Source organism: Gallinula chloropus (assembly GCF_964237585.1).
Source record: "Gallinula chloropus genome assembly, chromosome: 7".
Classification (NCBI taxonomy): domain Eukaryota; kingdom Metazoa; phylum Chordata; class Aves; order Gruiformes; family Rallidae; genus Gallinula; species Gallinula chloropus.
The window spans coordinates 8,983,876-9,000,986 of record NC_140092.1 but is presented as its reverse complement, the minus strand read 5'-3'; the positions used below and the strand labels follow the sequence as shown (position 1 = coordinate 9,000,986).

Sequence of the window (17,111 nt, the reverse complement as noted above, 5' to 3'; positions counted from 1 at the left end):
GCCAGTGCAGCCATACTGGCATTTCGTAATTTCTCTTACTTGACTTTGCAAGCTTGTTTTCAGTGAGGTTTTTTTGTCCTTAGCTGAGGACAAATTCTCTCTCACAAAGCTGTTTGTTTACACATTGCTGTTTTCTCTATTCTGACACTTTGTTCAGTGTTTGCTTTTTGGTATAATGGTATATTTAAAATTCTTCCACTGCTGCTTTGCCTGATGCTGTTACCCAAATTAGAACAATCTTTTCTGTTTGGAGAAATGTTGCTGGACCAGTAGCAAAACTTCATTTTTGGATGAAAGCTCCAAATAAATGGAGGTTGTGTCAACCTCTGAAAGTGGGAGTGATGTTAAGCTGTGCCAAAAATTTCTGTAGCTGAGTGCCTTGCTTAGAGTTCATTTTCCTTTAGAAAAGTTTTCCTGACCCTGTTGTTCTACAGTATGGTATCATCTCTGACTAAAAGGGTTGTCAGTGTTGTCGAAAAACAGATACCAAAACAGTGCCAGATCCAGCAGGGAGCTTAGAGCTGATTGCTCATCATCTAAGAAACAGGCCTGGGGTGGGACAGGGTATCGCCCTCAAATTCCTTACTGAGGTAAACACCTCTGTGGTCTGGTGCTGGTGGGGATGGCCTTCAGGTCAGGATGATACCTGTGGCTGACTGGAGCATCTCACTCTTCCATTTCTCTTTCAGGGGAACAGAAGGGAGAACGTGATGAAACTGGTGCTGTTACGAGCGAGTCCCTGGCTCCAGAGGGAACAAACTTAAATAACAGAAACCAAAATAAGCATTTTTATCCTTCCCTACCCCAGCTACCTTTTGAGGAAAAAGAAATGAACAAGCTTGGAAGTCAGATAATTAAACTGACAGAGCAGGCAGTTGCAGAACTGGAAGGGAAAAGGGCAGGCGCTTCCGCCGGGGAGCAGAACGTGGTGGTGGGAGCAGAGCTTAATGGTTCATCTGAGGGAGAGTTCCCACTTTCCAGCCCTGACCCATCCGACCCCACAGACCCCTCAACCTCTGAGAATGAACAGACAGCTGAAACCGAGGCCCTGAAAGACAATGATGAAACCTCAGAGAGCGACTGTGAAATTCCAAATGAAAGAGGGGATGGAAATAGCGGCACCCTGGATGTGGTGCAGACTGAGGAGCCTGGGAAGCACGGAGGGCTCGGTGTTACAGCTGCACGCACAAGTAACGGCTTTGAGGAGCTCCCTGAATCCGAAAACGAGAAACCATCTGAACCTGCTGAAAACTCTGAATATTTGGATAACAGTTTGGCTTGAGGTATGAAATCCAGGCCCTGGAGCATCTCACTGTAATCCTTTGGCAGTGTCTGTGCTGCTGCGAATGGCAGGTGAAACAGTGTGCCACAGGGTTGATCTTTACATCGAACTGTTAATATTTGTCTAATGTAAAGGTGTTTTCCTGCTAGTTTTGGCTGTAGTGTACCAAAAATAGAAGTTATGAAGGGAAAGAATTAGTGCCGAGGTTTAACTGTGTTGGGTTTTTGTAATGATTTGGAGTTTCTACATAGGTGGATGTAATTTATACTGGTGTAGCAAAGTGACAAATGAAAATTTATTGTGTTAACACAAGGCTTCTGTAACATGTATAGTCCTAGCACTGGACTGTATTTTAATGGTTAGAAGTGTCTTCTGAGGATGAAATATTTGGGGTGATAAATTGAGAAGCATCTTAAGGCTGCAAGCTTTTGCTTGTTGCTCAGACTGCGCTCTATTTCTCTTTACATATAGTAATTGTAAGTGCATCCTTAGAATAAAACTTCCCTTACAGGAAGTTTCTGAAAACCATCCCTGTGTGTATATAGCTCGCTCTTTGCAAACCTGTATATCTTCTCAACTCTACAAAATTTTTCCTTCCTTCTCCCAGCTCATCCTGTGGAAACACAAGTTCTTCTATCACATACCACGAACCAAACCTAATGAAGCTCAGAAGGAAACATCATCAGAGAAGCCAGAAGCCTTTCTGTGAGAAACGACAAGGCTGTTCCACAGCAAGGAGAGCAGCAAGGGGAAAACGGTGATGGTCCCTTCCCTGCTTGGCTCTCTCAGTTACTGGAACTGCATTCCTCTACTTAGAGGAGCTGGAACAGCCCCCGGGCTGAGTAACAGGTTGGAGATTTCAGCCTACTCCATCTGTGCCCTCCTTTTTACAGGAATCTGGGTTATCTTTTGGTATTTTGTTTCGGGATGAAGGATAACTCTTCCTTTCCTCCTCCTTTCACCAGTCTGCGGTGTGGTAGATGGTTTATTTGCATTATTGCCGCTTTCTTAAACTTCTTCCCTTGTTGATATTTAGTCATAGGAAAATGTTCCTACAGTAACTATGGAAAAGGGAAGCTGCTGTGTCATTCCCTAGCTCACTCCTGATGCTGGAGCTTTGCCACTCTGCTCCTAGGAAGGCAGCAACAAGGGAATACTTAACGTTGAAGTTAGCAGCTGTTGGAGAACGGGAGGCACGTCCTTCCTCTCCTGTTTTGTAGCATAAGGAATAGTCTCTGCAGCTGTGGAGCTTCTATGGGCCAGCAGCCGTCAAGGCAATTTTTCTGCTGGCTTGGGACCTAATTGTCTGTAAATGTTCATTTCTCACTCCTAGAACTTGAAACCAATCAGAGAGAATTAAACCAAATTTAATAAAATACTACTAATAAAAAGGAAAATCCCTCCCAGATTGGGTCCTTCTTTGACAAATAACTGCCAGCTGCAAATTTTTACAGCCCACTTGTCAGCTACTGAATAAACAGAGTTTATATTAGCAATACTGACAAACTCTTCTGTACATGGAAGATGAGCTAGCAGGTGCTGCCATAATCAAGGTGTCAGCGTCCATGAACAGTTTGTATTCAGCAGAAGAAAGGCTGTACGTAAATGATTACATATAAATATAAGGAATGATAGTGGGAAGGTGAAAAATGTGGCGTGTCTCTGTTCTCATGTGTTTTCCTTAGCAGGTGCATTCATGTAACCCTTTCAGTGTCTGTCTGCAGGCAGGAAAGCTGTACCCGTGCTGCTCCTCAAATATGTTCCCTTTAAAGGTAATTTGACGTTGCAGCATTTTGCTGAGAGTAAGCAGCAGCCCTCAGGAACAAACCCCATCTGTGTATTTAAGCACATTAGGGACGTGAAGCAGCAGGAAGTTTTTTTTCCTTGAGTTACCCTGATCACCATTTCAGTTCCTTACCGCCTGAAAAACCAAGAAGAGATTAAGAATTTGCAGGATTGTTGTGCTGTGCCCATGAATTGTAACTGACTGCATTATTGACTCGTTTGTATGACAGCACTGACAAGTCAGAAGAGAAATAGCTGCAGAAACTGAAATGTCTGGGAGAAGGTGGCAGGATTTCTTTCCTTTAATGCTTGAATGTCACATGAAGTAGCATTTTATTCAAGATGTATTCTTTCCCATCTTTCACAGACTGATCCTGTGCAGAGCTAAGTATCAGTGCAGTCAGAACTGAGGAAGCAGTAAGAAGGTCAAGGTTTCACGTAGCTGAGCTTGGAAATACTGAGGGTGTTAGATTGTTTGCCTGTCCTGCGTCTCGCCTGACACACGGTGTGTCAGTTAGCATTTTGCTCCCACTCCCTTAATAGCCAGTTAATTCTAGTAATTAATGAAGAGCTTGATGCAAAAACTCAGGCAGGTAGGAGCAGTGCTGGACCAACAGCAGTTTAGTGCCTCATTTGTTGATTCTTTTTAGCCTGTTTTCTCTGTGAGAACACAGTGAAGTACAACCCAACAATTAGGGCATCTTGGTAATTATTCTCATGCTGTTCTCCCTCCTAGACGCTGTCTTTATCTTTACAATCACTGCATTCCACTGAGATACCTAGATCTCTGGAAACCTAATATTTAGTGCTCTGTCACTGCTGCAGTGCTGTCCCTCTCCTCTCTGCCCTAGTGAATGTGTATTCTAGTTACGTTCTTAGCCTTCTCCCAGGAACATGAGACTTCAAAGCCAGGAGACTTTTAAGACATCTTTGCCACACTACGTGATAACTAATTGGATATTCCTGTGGGTATCTTCCTTGGATATTGCTTTCATAGATATTGGTGTGCTATTAGAACGATGATTAGTTATTTCTTTCCCCAGTAAATGAATTAGTGTTTTGTTGTGGAATCAACACTACAGGTTTTTTGAGGGGGAAGGAAGGAAGAGGGGAGTCGGGTTTGGATTTTTTTGTTTTGTTTTTCAGACTTGTGTTCCTTTTTTCTGGGACTTCAGAAATGCAGGTATCACATCCAGACACATGAGCCGCCTTTGGTGCTGGGCTCTGGGGAAGCAAACTGGGAAGGGAATGTGGTGGCAGGGGTCTGGACAAGATGCATTTCACAAACTGATTTTTAAGGAGGCTGTCTCACCTAAAAGTGAATTCCTGCATTATCTGTGAGAAGGATTTAATTTGGAAATATGATGTTGTGGTTATTTGAAACACATTGTTCACTGAATTTGTAAAGTAGGCGTGTGAAAATGACAGATTAAGAAGCATCTTTTAGAATGCTGCTTCTTTCTAAGTGAGACTATTTTTAAGCATATGGGAATTTGTATAATAAAGACAGTGGAATTTCTTTAATCCATGTGAGCTCAGGAATGTATTTCAGTATCTTAACTGAGATTAAGTTGAAAGTCTGCTACATTTCTAAAAGATAGGATTTTGTTTACCAGCTTCTGTTTTGTAGTTTTACTTTCTAAATTATGCAGTTTAATTTATTTGCAGGCCTCTCTTTTGTTGCTGCCAGGATTAACTGCACAACGTGGTTCAACTGTATAAATAAATTTTGTCATCTTTAATAAAAACATTTCCTGATACGCTGCTTCTACCTGCTTCTTTCCTTTGCTCAGTATCAGATGAATGATAGTCAGCAGGTAGTGTTTTAGTATTTTCAGTGAGTTGTGTTAAATTAAAAAAGTAAAGCTTGATTGAGTGAGAGTTTAAAGCCTGGAAATTATCTGACTTAAATCTTTTCACTGTCACTTCCTCCAGTCTAAATTAATTTATTTGCTTCCTACATTTTTGTATGAAGAAATGCAGCTTTTTTTGGCTTTGAAAATAGAATTTATCTCTGATCTGTTAACTCCATCATCTTTGTCTGAGCAGCACTAAAACTTTTGTGTACAACTTAGTTACTACCAGGCACAGACTAGAGGCTTTAGGAAACTTTTGCTGGGGAATGATGATAAACTGAACTGTTTCTTTTAAGTCTGTTTTCAGCTGTAAACAGTGTGACTTGGCTGTAGCCATGCGGACAGTTCAGCATTGTTAAGAAGCTTATACATGTTTGAGAATAAAACCTGAAAATACAAGTGGCATAATGCAATGGATCTAAAGTGTAAAGCAGAAATGTCTGTACTTTCCCTTGTTTTCAGGGGAAGTCCATTGTCCAGGTCTTGCAACACAGCACCCCACACTGTTGACAGCACAGAGATCTTTTTTGTCCTTCAGATTTGCAGCTAAATACAGGGTAGCATCTGATGCAAGGCAATTTCTTGTTAATATTAATTATTTTTTCCTTTGGTATCTGACTTAGAATCCCTCACAGTGCACAGACTCTTTACAGACTACCCTAAGCACTCTTACTTACATGCATTCAACTCCCAAACCGCATGAATGGCAATCTTTCTCTTCAAGAAAATACATCACAGTGTTGACTTGATGCTGTTTTTATTGATGGGTGTATAGAAAGGAGGCCCTACAGAGCGACAGGCAATCTTAGAGGAGCAAGCAAATGGAAATGGGGAATCCTTTAGCCATGTATCTTGGTGGCCAACGGCACAGCCTAAGGGACTTCGCACTGCCCAGGCTGTAGCCAGCTTGTTGGTCTTCACTTAAGCCTGGTTCAGTGTTCGTCTGTTGAGCCCTCTCTTCTTCTTGTCTGTCACCTCAGGCAGTTTCTCTTCCCACAAGTTCTTGTTGCATATCCCGATCACGCAGCAAGCCAGACGCTTCCCAGCATTTCCATTCTCCAAGCTGGCCTTATTGTTGCCCTTGCCCATGTCATCTTCCTGCTCGTGGATCACAACAGATCTGCCGATGATGGAATATGGACCAAACATGGAGGCAAAGAGATTGGTTCTGTGTTTCCTGATTTTGCCTTCTTTGGGAAGGAAGTTGCCAAAATCCCCTGGGTGCCGGGGGTGATTCACGCTGAAGGGGTTGTAGTGTCCTCCTGTCGAATCACAGCCGTTGCTGAGCTCCCCGAGCTCGTGGATGTGTATAGCTCTACCAGATGGACTGTTATCCAGCGGAAACCCATCCAAGTAAAAAATGGCTTCTAACCTTCCATTTGAGTAATGCTGTCTGAACAAGACTTGTCCAGTCACTTGTGGCTTGTCAGCCTCTATTTTGGAGCTGGGCTTCATTTCACAAGTGGCGTACAGCATCCCATCAGTGTCGTTACCAGGCAGTACCGGGTAGAGCAAATTCTGCCAGAGGTCATTCACCTTTTTCTGCATGTCATGGAATGCCTCTTTGCTTGGATCTGTTTCTTTATCTGTCATGACACCCGAGGCAGACAGGGAGAGCCCAGCGACCAGAGAAAGGAGCAGAAGCATCTCGGCAATGCAGAGCCTGCAAAAACATACAAGAAGCTGCAAAGGATGAAGGGCTTTTGGCAGCAGCGCGGCTGGAGGGAGAGGCATGCAGCGGCACAGCTGGAGCGCAGTCCCCCGCACTGCTGCTTTCTGAATCGGTCTCATGTGATGAACTGAAACTAAACCACAACGCACACGTATCTTTACACACATGCAGCTGACACCCATGACCAGAAGAAATGCTGTTGATTCTGTAGTTTACACTGGATCTCGATCTTAAAAACCACCTCTTAGTCCCTGCAGGAAGCCAGAGTGGTGTTTGAGCAGTTTTGGAGTGGCTATTGAGACTTTTCTCCTACTACACGTTCAAGCAAGACAGTTTGCCAGGAGGCTTCTTTTGGTCTATCTACTTAACGGCTAGTTAGGCATTACAAAGGGAAATTAAAAGTCTGACAAGTTGATTACCTTGCAGAGTTGCTGCGGACGCCCTCAGTGGTAGTAGCTCTTTGCTCCCCTAAGCCAGGATGTGCTCCGAGGGGAAAGCCAGAGCCGTTTGGAGTTGATGCTTATGGGAACTGCGTGTTTGTGTAAAAGTTAGGTAACACTGGCTCAGGGGAGGCGTCAGCAGGGGACCCGTGGGAGGGGAAGGGAAGGCAGGGGAGGGAGGAGGAAAGTTTTAGGCATTTTCATTTTGGGCAGGGGGAATGCTTTGTCCTTGCGCAGATTGTTAGTCTGGCTCTCAGTCCTCACTGGCGTTCCAAAACCAAGGAAAAACGTTCCCAAGTTTTAAAGTAATCTTCCTTTTGATGGCTTCCTGTGCTTATCTAAAACGAGCAACCTTCAGCGAGGGGCGAGGAAGGAGCTTTGCTACGGCACAGTTGGGCAGTTGGCTCACTTACGTGCTGGTTGTCATGGAGCTGGTTTGCATTCCTATTTATTAGCCAAAATTGAGAGCAGTGCTTGAGCAACATGAGCTGTTCTGCATGGACGTGTACCAAAGTGTCTGTGGTTTTAAAAAAACCTGGAGGGCACAGTTCAGACTGACTGATGTTGAGGTACGTTTCAGGGATGTCTTTCTGTAAAGTTTTAGGGCTCTTGTCTGCCACTTCACTTGCCAACTTATCAGCTGCACTGAAGGATTATTTTCTTTTGAGACAGGAGTGATTTCTTTCCAAGGAGAGAAGTGAGCAGTTCTGAGGCAGCACAGCATCAGGCTGGGGCACAGAGAAATTGTGTTCCCAGAAGCTGGCTGGAGCACGGGGACTTCACATGCGTTTCATCATCCCCTGAACTGAGAAATGCTCTCCTGGGGGCACTGCCCTGCCTGCAGCGCTTCCCACTGCTGCAGCTGAAATGTGGATTCAGCCATCACAAGAGCAATTTAACAGGCTGAGATTTCAGTAGAGAGCAAAAGAGTCGCTCTTATTGCTGGGGAACAATTCTCAACGCAAGAAAATTGCAAAGAAAATCCTTTTTCCCAGTTCATGCCTGCTGCCAGCTGGGTAAGGAATGGGAAAACTGTGTGTTAATCTTACTGCTATCATACTCTACATCACATTGAGATACTTGGTTATCTGAGAGCTGGTTTGCTTTTTTCCTTTCCATACGAGGGAGAGGAGAGCTAACAGGGCGCCCACGACTTGGATCGTTAGCCAGGGCCTGGAAACGCTGAGTTAACTTCTGCTCAGGATATTGGGATAGTGAGACATTGAAGGTGTTACTTTAACCCTGGGCTTCACTTCCTCATCTATGAAATGGAACAGCTCCAACTTCTTTTCTTCAGGGCATCTATGAGCTCTTCCAGTTGCCGTGCTCGTGGGAGCCAGGCCGTGCTCAGTGGCAGCCAGGGACCCAGAGCCAGGATTCTCCGTTCCCAACAAGCCAGCACCCTGAGCGTAACCCTACCTCCTCCCCAGCCTTTCCCCAGGTTCCTTTGCTGGCACTCCGGGCTGGGGAAATCCACACTTGCGACACGGCGATCCTATGAAAGAAATCACACCGTTCCAAAGCGTTTGAAAGCAGTAAAATGTTTTATACATAGATGCCAAAAATGTTCAGCCAACAGCCAGCCAGATGCCAAGGGGGGTGGCTTCGGTTTGTGAAATGCAAGAGGCAGGCATCCAGCCTGGGTGCTAATGGTAAAAAAAATGGGTTTTGGTCTCATAAACCATTGTTAATGGGATGTGGTGAATGGAAGGAAGAAAGGAGCATTGTTCATGGTTTACTCCTCGAGTCACAAACTACTGGACTCCAACGGAGTTTAACTCGCCCGCAAGGACGTTTCTAAGCCGGCAGTCACTGCTCTGAGAATTGCCAAGAGTTGGTTTCATTCTAAGGCGTTTTGAAGTAAGAACTAAGGGCAGAATTTCAGGGGGTTTAAATACCAGAGTGCTGCTGACTTCAGCGGTGTTGGTGGCATTTTACACCAGCCAGGATTCTGTCCCTGATAAACCCCACCCTGTGAAGCCCAGGTACTCGCTGCAAAGCTCCTTTTCGGCGTGCTGCACACGCAGGAAGGAAGGGGAATGCAGAGGGGTGTAAGGGAGGTGATCAAAGGGCCAGAGAGGACTGCAGCAAAGCTAAATGATGTATCTGTCGTGCTCTGCGCTCCGGAGAACGAGAAGGAAATACTAGCTGTGGGCTGCTGTCAGAAAGATGTATTTTGAAAAGGAGAAGGGCTGATAACTACAAGAAATGCAATTGCCAGGGTGATTTAGCATCCAGCCTGGGCCTGGAAGCGGGAAGTCGCCAAGCACTAACCAGGTGGGTCATTAAACTCTGTTGTTACCCGCTGCCTGTGTTTTAGTTTTCTGGTTAGAGGTGCCGAGCAGCGGGCTAACGGCCTGTAGCAGTTCTGGGAGGAAAGCCCACAGGGACCTGACCATGCTCTTGTGCTTGTGTTACAATCCCTGTTTGAAAACCAGACCTCTGCTTTTGTCCCAGCTGTCCAGGATCTATCGTGTCCTGAATTTCATGCAACATCTGAGAGGCTCCCGGGCTATGCGAGACTGAGTCAAAGCCACTTTCTGCAAGGCTCTCTACACCACGTAGGACAGACTTAGCTTTACTCCTGGGCTTTACAAGGGGCTTTACACTAAGCTCTGCTCACAGGCTCTCAGTCTTCAGGTTTGCTTGGTGGGTTTATTTTCAGGTGACATTGTCCTACTGCATCACCCTGCTGTTTTGATTTGTCCGGCGTAGAGTTAAACGCAGTGAAGCAGTGCTTGGCATCCTTCTGTAGCCTTGGTTTGCACCTCCAGCACTTGGAGCTGCTCTCAGTGATTTTATAGTAGAATGATTCTCCGTATAAATGACACCAAGAGAAGGCAAGTTTTACATCTTCTTCAGTGGGTGATGGAGCTGGCTGCTTTTCTCCACGTATGGCTGAGGCTGCTAAAAGAGGTGGGGACGTTTTGTAGCCCAGGGGAAGCAGAGTCAAGATCTTTGGGAACTTAATTTGCTCCTTCGGTTCAGAGCACTTTCTGCCACTTCCAAGTCACGGCCCCAGTCTGGGAACCAGTTACACTGTCCACAAGGGTGCCCTGGCTTTGGCTATTTCCTGCCTGTCCTGGTATCCAACACGGCCTGTCAATGTCTAGCAGAGCTCCTGTGCTCCTGGGAGAGGGGCTTCCTTCCGTGCTGAGCCGTTTGAGCCTGCCTGGTAAGCGGGGGCTGGCACTGGGCAGCAAGCAGCACCACACCCAGCAGAATCACAGCAGAGGAACTTGTTTGCAGGAATGAAAAAGAAAAGAAAATGAAAAATCTTGCTGTATCAAACAGCAAATCTGTCACTGGTCTAGGCTTCTTCTTCCTCTCCATTCCTGTTCCGCAGCTTGGTGTTTCTCTTCAGAGAAACAAAGTTATTTAGTGCCTGGGATAAGCATCCATTTATAACATTCTTGCAGAAGAGCTTCGTGCAATTCCAACTTTTCAGGGCATTACCCATAAAAAATCAAGTTCAATAAATATACAAAAGGGAAACAACACTGTTCTCTCTGGGGAATAATTTCTCTTGAAAATAGAAGATCTTGCAACTGTCAAACTACTCAACATCAGCCAATTTGAAAAATACTTCTTCCTCTTTAATAGCTTGAGAAGAAATCATTTTAAGAGAGGGAGGGTGAGATGAACTATAAGTAAGCTTTTTGAAAAAGCTGCATTCAGAAGCTCATTCTAGGTCCGTCAACCTCATTTAACAGAATTTCATGTTCAGATGTGGGTATAAAATATAAATATCTAATGTAAAAAGCAGGGACAGAAGCCAGCCATTAGATAATTTAGGTTATTATTTGTGTTGGCATTAATTCCCTGATCCGCCACTAGCTGTTTATCCTTTCTGCTGCATTCCATTACCCTGAAGAAGGGTTTGCTGTTTGAGAGGAGACAAGGAATAACCACGCTTCCCTCGAGCTCAGTGTCCAATGGCCATAAATGGAAATATCTTGGGGGTTATTTCAAAGTGGGCACGGCACACGTTGGGCACGTTAGCACAACTTCAACGCTGTGTGTAGCTTCAGGCTGAAGCTCAGGAGCTGCAGGGAGGTCAGGGCAGAAGGTCAGATGTATATGCACGAAGGGTGTGTACAAATAACTAAATATAAAATTAATTCTCTTCTTCTGACACTTAATAGCAGGGGTCTCAGAACTCTCATGATCATCACGGGTAAACTGAGCAGGATTTTCAAGTATTTCTGTCCTCCTCGTGCAGTGAAGAGACGTGGCCATTGGTGGCAGGTCAGTCCCTGCCTTCTGCAGGTGTTCACTGTGATGCTTCTGTTGTCACTGTGATGCTGGGGCAGGAGATGAGTTTGTGGGTACTGGTGCTGTCAGGTGCATCTTGGGAGAGGTAGACCTGAGGTCTCCTACTTGAGCAGGAGGCAGCAGGACCTTCCAGGACCAAAATGGGGAACCACAAGCCCTTCCCACAGGAACAAGCCCAGTCCTGGCCAAGGCTCATTCCCAGTCTCGGGAGCGTGTCAGCAAGGTGAGAGAGGGCAGGTAAGAGCCACTGCAAGAGGCAGGGGTGGAAGCAGGTGGGAAAGGAGGAATTACAGATACTTCTACAGGAAGAAAAAGTTCCAGAGTCCCAAAACTGGCCTGATCCTTCTCCACACATTTTGGTTTATCTTCTGTTACACTTCTATGTAGAGGATTGGTCCAGTTTCACTTAGGCAGCAGACTGCATTTCCAACAAGGGAGTGTAAACTCTTCTGATTTACCTATTGCAATTCAGAAACACCTTGCTCCATCTCAACAAAACACAACCAAGCATTCTCCTTACATAGCCTCTGGCCCAGTTGTTGAGGTGGCTATGGACACCCAGCGCGCTTGAAGAGCAGGAGGAAAACAAACTCTGCAACAAAATACAAGCTGTTTGAAGGAATGCTTGGGAAGTGGTGGGGTGTCCACTCGCCACCCCTTGTTCTGTACCTGTGCTGAGGCCTGAAAGCAGTTTAGCAACCGGGTGCTCAGCCATAACTCATGACTTAAACTTGGCTATTGTGTTCTTAAAACTCATCACTGATGAAGAATCTGCCATCACCTGTGGCTTGACTGTCCTTTGTCTTAGAGGTTTCCCTGCTCTCCAGCCTGGCTCCTGCTGCGGATTAGACCCCGTTGTGTTGGCTGTATGGTCCCAGGCATGGGGCACAGATGATCCTCTGCTTTGCAGCAGCCTCATGCGAATTTGGGAGTGCAGCTCTCCCAGTGGCCCTTCTCTCAGCAACATGGCCCCAGGTCTTTTAGGCTTTCTTCCTAAGGTGGGTAGGCTCCCGTGTTGTGTTGATCACCTTTTATGGACTGTGCTTCTCTTTTCTAGAAGAGAAGGGCACAGGCATCTCAGCGTGTCAGCTGAGGCACAGTCCATCAGCAGAGACTACTACTGCACTTGCCTGGCAGACTGAACTGCTCTCTATCATCTCATAAGATGATCTTTGCCTGGTCCTTTCCTGCAGAACTGCTGTCTCTGCAATTGCTTCCATTTTATATTTCTTTAGTTGGCTGTTCCTCTGAGAACAGGATTTTACCCTTGTCTTAATGCAGTTACCTCCTTTTTTTCCACCCCTTATTTCCTCCACCCCTTATTGTTCCTCCAGCTTGTCACGAACATTTTGAATTCTAATCCTTCCCCACAGTGTATTTACAGCCCTTCCAGCTTGGTGTCAGCTGTGAATTTAATCGGTTTGCTTTTTGTTCCATCATCCAAGTCATTAACAGAAGGGCTGAGTAAAACCAAATCACAGGCAAATTTCTGCACCCAAGGCAGGCTGTCCTCCTCATTGGGAACTGACTGGGTGCAGGTTTCCCACCATTTCTGTGCCTGCTTTATAGGAGTATGATCAAGACCTGTTTTGTCCCAAACTTGTGTGCAAGAATGTCATGTAAGATAGTAGTTAAGATATGTAGTAAAGCTAGTAAAGCTAAGATAAACTTCTCTGTATGTAGGACTTGTTATTCTCTCATAGAAAGAAAATTATAAGTTCCTGATGGATTTTATTTATTTCCCTTTCTGGCTTTGAGGTGAATGCAAACCATTTGCCTCTTAGTGTTTTTTCCGTGGCTGTGACTCCTGGATTGAGCCTCACCCATCCTTCCTGCAGCCTCAGACTTCTTAGGACCTGTATGGTTTCATTACCCTATTGCAACGTGTCTGTTACCATTATTGCCCTGGGAATTCTGCCTGATGCTAAGAGGCATCTGAAACCTGGGGCATCCAAAACCTAGCAGAAAGCCACCTTCCCTGTGCACATCCCCACATTGCTATACCACCCTTCTGCCAAGAGAGCCAGTGGGACCCATTGCATTTTGGTGTTCCATCGTGCAGAAGCAAAGATGGGGTTAGTTCAGGCTAAATACAGACTAAATACAGACTAAATACATTTCCAAAGGTTCTCATTTCTGACCTTCTTACAAGCAGCACCTGTCTGTAAAAGTCTCCCAGTTTGTCTGTGTTCCCCTCCACCTTCATGGCAATGCCAGAACTGCAAGGTACCCCTCACCAAACCCAGGACAGCGATGCCCCTCCCTAAGGCTGCAGTTTAAGGCAGAGCTGTGCCTGCATGTTAGGTCCCTACATGTTAGGTCACTACCTGAAGCAGGACAGCATGAGGCTTCGGGTGCAAGCTCCAGAGGGTCCCAGTACTCCCATGCCACAGGCAAGAAGTCTCCTGTTAGCACTCCAGTTGTTGCTGACACCTGTGGGTACCACAGGCTCTGCTTGGTGTGAGAGAGAGCTGGAGCACAGCTGAAGCTAAGGACCACGGTGGTTTAGGAGACAAAAGCCCACCTGGCTTCAGCAGCTGACAGCAACTCCCTCAGTGTTGTATGTGACAACAGGTACTGTTGGCTGGCAGCTATGAAAGGCAGCAAACCCTCAGCTGTTGCTGAAGATGATACCCAGCAGTGTCTGGGAGGTTCCTGAGAAGGTTCCTGGTCCTTGAACTCTGCAGGAGAGCAGGTTGAATTCCTGGAGGCTTTCTCGAAGCAGGTATTTCACCATGGGTATTGCAGGATCCTGCAATTAACAAGCAGAAAGCACAGCTTATGGTTGGATTCCCACCTCCTCTGGTGCCCAGCAGTTCAGGGCCTGAACCCCTGAGTACTTTGCAAAGCAGTTTGTGGTTAAAAAAGAAAAAAATAGTTTGGTTTTTATTCCCCTAGAGTAAGAATATTTCTCATGGTGAAGCGGCTCCCTGCCTTTTTAGCCATATTTATTTTGGGGGATTGATTTTTGGAAGCATAACTGAAACCCTGGGAGACTAAAGGAGTTTAACAACGTGTGTTAATTATATCCACTTCTGTTGTCTTGGTGAAAACACGCGATCCTAAATCCTGTTTGCAATCTGAAATTTCCAAGGCTCCAGCCCCTTGTCTGACCTTAACATCTCTTAGTTTCATGCAGCTCTTGTAAGCCTGTGCACATATTTAAGTTCCCCCGTGGAGAATGGCTTTGGAGATCAGATGTTCGAGGATTAGGAACACAAGAGGTGTTTTACCTTGTTTAAAATCATTTTGACATTTTAGTGGAAGTCATTAAGATTGTTTTCTTGAACTGTCAAGTGGGCCACGGGATGGGTGAGCCGGGTTCAGGAAAATTAAATGAAAAAGGTTTTCATTGCTAAATGGCTCACTTTGAAGAATTTTGACACAAACATTTTGCATGCTCTGAAGTTCCTATCTGAGGTAAATACTTCCACCTGAATTCCTCCCTGTGGAAGATTAATTTCCAACTAAGTAAATAATTAAGGTCGGGGGGGGGGGGGGGGGGGGGTTCTGGGGGAGAATGAGTAGGAATGGTCACTTCTGTTATAGAATCACAGAATCGTAGGGGTTGGAAGGGACCTCGAGAGCTCATCAGGCCCAACCCCCCTGCCAAAGCAGCTCCCCAGCTCATATTGCACAGGTCGGTGTCCAGATGGGTCTTGAATATCTCCAGAGAAGGAGACTCCACCACCCCCCTGGGCAGCCTGTCCCAGGGCTCTGTCACCCTCACTGTGAAAAAGTTCTTCCGCATGTTGGTGCGGAACTTGCTGTGCTCCAACTTGCAGCCATTGCCCCTTGTCCTGTCTCCACAGACCACTGAAAAGGGGCTGCCCATTTCCCCCTGCATCCCGTACTTAAGATATTTATAAACATTAATAAGGTCCCCCCTTAGTCTTCTTTTCTCCAGGCTGAACAGTCCCAGCTCACTCAGCCTTTCCTCATAGGGGAGATGTTCCAGGCCCTTAATCATCTTCGTAGCCGGTCTCTGGACTCTCTCCAGGAGATCCCTGTCCTTTTTATACCAGGGAGCCCAGAACTGGACACAGTACTCCAGGTGGGGCCTGACCAGGGCAGAGTAGAGGGGGAGGATCACCTCCTTCGCCCTGCTGGTCACATTCACACCGATGCACCCCAGGATCCCATTGGCTCTCTTAGCCCCCAGGGCACACTGCTGGCTGGTGATGCTCTTAGTACCGCTCATATCTGCATTTCCTTGCTTCCTTTTTCCTTCTTCTTCTTTTCCTCTCTCCTTTAACTGTGCAGCAGCACAAAGTTCCTGCAGACGGTGCCAGGTTTTGGGATCTCTGCAGAGCCGCAGCGCGGGTCTGCGGCCTCTGGTTTCAGCCCAGGTAAATCCCATTAGTTCCAACCCAGCAGCACAAGGGATTCGGGCAGCTCCACAGCCGAGTGTTTGGCTCTAGAAAAAAACAGGGGATAGGAGACAGGAGGCAAAGCACACGAAGGGGCGACGCTGTTTCCAGCGCCGATGTGTGCGTTAATAAGCAGGGCTGAGGATGCCACCTGCTTACAGAGAGGTTTGCAGCTCGCAGGGCACGGAGATCTTAATAGTATTCCATTAGATATAATGAGGTGTGCTGGTGCCGATTTCCCCCATGAAGTTAGTACACATTTGTACAAAAATAAGGCTCCTGCTGGGGTGTTTTATGAATGTGGAGTCTTTCAGTTCCAGTTAAATAGGATAACCAGCTGTTTTCCAGGGCACATGGAGAAATCCTTGGGCTGGTTGTTGTTTATACTCTCAGCATTAGGATACCTACAACAACAAAAAAAAAAGAATAAAGAGGGAAATATTTCCCTGTGGCCTTCTTGAAGGGAAAGCAGCTGCTTGAGTGCATCACAAATTGTTCTAACAGATGCAGGGGGGAAAAAACCCCAAAGAAACCCCCAACACAAAAAGAAAAATCCCTCTCCTTTCTCCTTTTGTTACAAGCCCTCCTTCCACAACCAGCCCCCAGGTTTCCCTCCCACAAGTTGTCATCTGCTTTGTCACTTGCAAAACTTTATTCCCCAAACCTGCAGATGTTATTAGAACTGAGGATTAGAAGGTTACGTAGTATGTAGTAGAAGCCAGATACAGATTGGACGTTTTTATTAGAGGATTACCTAATTTTGTTAACAGGAGTGTGCCTGAGTAGCTCCACTGGAAGCTCTGCTGTGCTGGTTATGAAACATCTGGTCCCAAAGCAGATACAGAGCTGCACCATAGCAAGGTCCAGTTCTCTGTCCGTCATGAGGACAGGCCACGTTTGCAATGTGCAAACCTGGGCCACTTCAAATGGTGTGTAATGGTTTCACTGGAAAAAGTGTAGTGGTCATAGAGAGTATTTCACCCACCATAAAGTGCCAAATACCCCGATGTCCTGTCCAGTTCAGGAACATACATGACTGGCACATACTGCAGGCAACACAATAAAATGTACCCCTAGCCACCCCTTTATCACAGTGATGGACTCACCTAACTAAGGGCACCCAAGAGCTGCTGGGGAGGTAAATGCTGTAGGCTCTTCATTTAAGTGGAGGGTGAGTCAAGACATTTCCAGAAGGTTCTAGTGTTTTGCACAATGACTTGTACCCTGCTGTGGTTGAGTGGACCCTCGTGGGCAGCTCAGAGCCACCCAGCCACTCGCCTCCCCCCAGCAGAACGGGAGGGAACGTTAAAAGGGTAAAAGCAAGAAAACTTGTGGGTTGAGATGAAGACAGTTTAAGGGGAAAGTGAGGGGGCAAAGACAGCATGTGAGGGAAAAGCCATCACTCCCCACCAGCAGATCAGTGCCCATCAG

At 46.1% G+C, this 17,111-nt stretch overlaps 2 protein-coding genes across 2 annotated transcripts in view; one reads left to right on the top strand and one right to left on the bottom strand.

The window, feature by feature from the left end:
• The window catches only part of CCDC149 (coiled-coil domain containing 149), a 39,969-nt gene extending 38,037 nt beyond the window's left edge, over positions 1-1,932 (top strand). The window contains exons 12-13 of the mRNA XM_084267063.1: positions 690-1,283; positions 1,890-1,932. Of these exons, the coding sequence (XP_084123189.1) occupies positions 690-1,282 (593 nt within the window). The 3' untranslated portion in view covers position 1,283; positions 1,890-1,932. The remainder of the gene's footprint in view (positions 1-689; positions 1,284-1,889) is intronic.
• A 3,731-nt stretch (positions 1,933-5,663) lies between these two features.
• On the bottom strand, positions 5,664-7,084 carry SOD3 (superoxide dismutase 3). Its single transcript, XM_084266644.1, has 2 exons — positions 7,015-7,084; positions 5,664-6,586 (listed from the first exon to the last, which is right to left on the bottom strand). Exon 2 carries the CDS (start codon positions 6,568-6,570, stop codon positions 5,845-5,847), a length of 726 nt encoding a protein of 241 aa, XP_084122770.1. The 5' UTR covers positions 6,571-6,586; positions 7,015-7,084; the 3' UTR covers positions 5,664-5,844.
• Between the last annotated feature and the right edge of the window lie 10,027 nt (positions 7,085-17,111).